General features: G+C 37.8%; 1 protein-coding gene across 1 annotated transcript; it reads right to left on the bottom strand.

The window, feature by feature from the left end:
- Window positions 1-827: 827 nt before the first annotated feature.
- LOC149169208 (protein SRC2 homolog) lies at window positions 828-1,898 on the bottom strand. The gene has a single exon (XM_089427037.1). It carries the CDS (start codon window positions 1,848-1,850, stop codon window positions 1,152-1,154), a length of 699 nt encoding a protein of 232 aa, XP_089283163.1. The 5' UTR covers window positions 1,851-1,898; the 3' UTR covers window positions 828-1,151.
- Window positions 1,899-2,387: the final 489 nt, after the last annotated feature.

Raw genomic sequence — 2,387 nt, 5'->3', positions numbered from 1 at the left:
AAACCATCTAAACATTTTAAAAAATTTCTTAAAATTGCAATTTAAAAAATCCAATAAATTTCTTAAAATTACAATTTAGAATATCCAATTGTACCAATCATAAAGTTCAAACTTACCCTTCCAAAACAAAATTTAATGAATTTTAAACAACATCAACAACAACAACAAAAAAATATATCATAATAATAAATAAAAAACATAAAAATATATCATAATAATAAATAAAAAACATTTAATTAGAATAGGATAAAAAATTAAAGGTCCTTTGTTAAAGGCTTTGTGTTATAAAGCGTCACTGACATTGTCACAGTTGACGTATATAGCACCACTTTAACCTTTGCGAAGATACGGATGGGCACAATTTTTTGGTTTAAAAAATAATGTAAATTTTGGTAGGATTGTAAAAATCTTTGGGAGAAATTTTTAGAAATTTTACTTAATTCTTAAGCTTAAAAATCGGGAGTGTCTAAATTATTGACCGTGTTAAATCTATTTCTACAGTTTAAAAAACGATTCAAATACTCTTACAAATAAATTTCTTGAAAATTTTAACGATTCAAATACTCTTACAAATAAATTTCTTGAAAATTTTATCACCAAATTTTAACGAATTAAAAAAAAATTCTTAAAAAATTCCCCAAATTCTGATAAAAAATTCACGGTCCTCGGTAGATAACGCCCGTAACGTGTGCCCCCACAATTATTTCTATTTCACGTGACTAACTATGACACCGTGAAAAAGTTTGAATTGCAGCTTTAATGGTTAAAATTTGTGTTAAAATTTCAAAACCCAAAACGTTTACAGTCGTTTCTTTCACAGTGGTTAAGTGTTTCACGCACTTGCATGCAACGTCAATTCCATTCCAGTCATCTCCACGTGTTTCACAAAAAGCACACGATGATCAGATAACAATTCATCGTCTCCCAATTTCAAAATCAGCCCACAAATAAACGCAGCAAAAAAACCGTAGATATGAATATAAATGTGTATACAAAACAAGCATTTACTTATTACTCACTGAAAAAACCCTCATCTCTGAAACATCATGATGGCGATGAGGGCTGAAAGATGTTTTATACATATTCAGGTTATAAAAGCAGAAATTGAATATAACAAAATACAGAACAGAAATCAGAAGCGTGGATATCATTCATGTTGTTTTGGTAGAGATAAATGAATCTCTATTCTCCTGCGGGCGAAGAGCAGAAGCAGGCGGAGGAGGGGAATGAGTGGGAGAAGCATGAGTGGAACTGGACCATTGGGGGCTACTGTGTGGATGTACTTCCTCTCCTTTTCCTTTTTTGTTTTCTTTGGCGGCGCTGCCATTGTGGGCATCCTGTACCAGAGGAGTAACGTCGCTATCCTTCCTGGTTAAGGAGAGAGAAGCCCTGTGCAAAAGGAACCTGCCGGTGGGAGGAACCCAGATGTTGAGAATACCCTGAGGACGACTGGAGGGTCTCCTCACCTGAACGGCGATGCACTGAATGGGGTTGTCGGAGTGATTGGCGAGGTCTCCTCCCTTGAGAAGATCGGAGATGAGGATTCTGGCGGTGCCCACGAGCTTGTCCCTGATATGACTGTAGCTGTAAATCTCCACCGTGATAGCTGCCCATACATTGGAGAGGAGCTTGTCGTCTGCTGCGAGAACCAACTTCTGGTGCCAGTTGGGGCTTATTCCCCCGTCCTGGTCGATGCCGGTGGAGGCCTTGTGGTCAGCGTCTATGTATGCCACCGCGTAACATCTCATATTCCCGATTTTCTTGACATCTTGCAGGTCTTCCGCCGAAATGATCATCACCTCTATGTCTCGTTTCTTCGGCTCCGAAACTTCATGCCTCCCGTGTTTCATGGTGCGTCGTCGAAATACCTACGCAAAAACCTATCATAAAGCCTGAAGGTAACCTCCACATATATAAGCGGAGGCGGTTTACTGCTGACACGGACTGCCGAACTGATTTGCGGGTATCTAGAAGCATCGAGAACGAGAGTCTATGATGGAATAAACTGATACGCCATTCCACGAAAGTAGTCTGAGATACCAAGTTATCTGTAACATACTTTACAAAAATAATTTATTCCCTAAACATCTCATCCAGGCACTCATGTCAACTCTGCGCCTGACTCAACAGGCATACCGTTTTTTTTATTCGACACGTTTCGGACAAAAGTATTGTTTCTGGACACAATCTTCACAAATATAATAGAAAATAGAACATCTGCTTGGACACAATTACATTTTCGGAAAAATCGAATAGAAATTGGAAACTGATTCATCCAGAATCAGAGTGTTTTTTCTTTGGGGCCATTTGAGCAGATGACATAGCAAATTGCTCAAACTCTATCTATATTTTCAGCTCGTAATTGTAAAGTGATAAAGATTATGCTT

This window comes from Pinus tabuliformis, chromosome 4_2 (genome assembly GCF_031772625.1).
Source record: "Pinus tabuliformis cultivar Carrire ecotype Pingquan chromosome 4_2, CPIR1, whole genome shotgun sequence".
In the NCBI taxonomy this organism is placed as follows: Eukaryota; Viridiplantae; Streptophyta; class Pinopsida; order Pinales; family Pinaceae; genus Pinus; species Pinus tabuliformis.
Note: the sequence above shows the minus strand (reverse complement) of the source record. Positions and strands in the feature narration are given on the sequence as shown.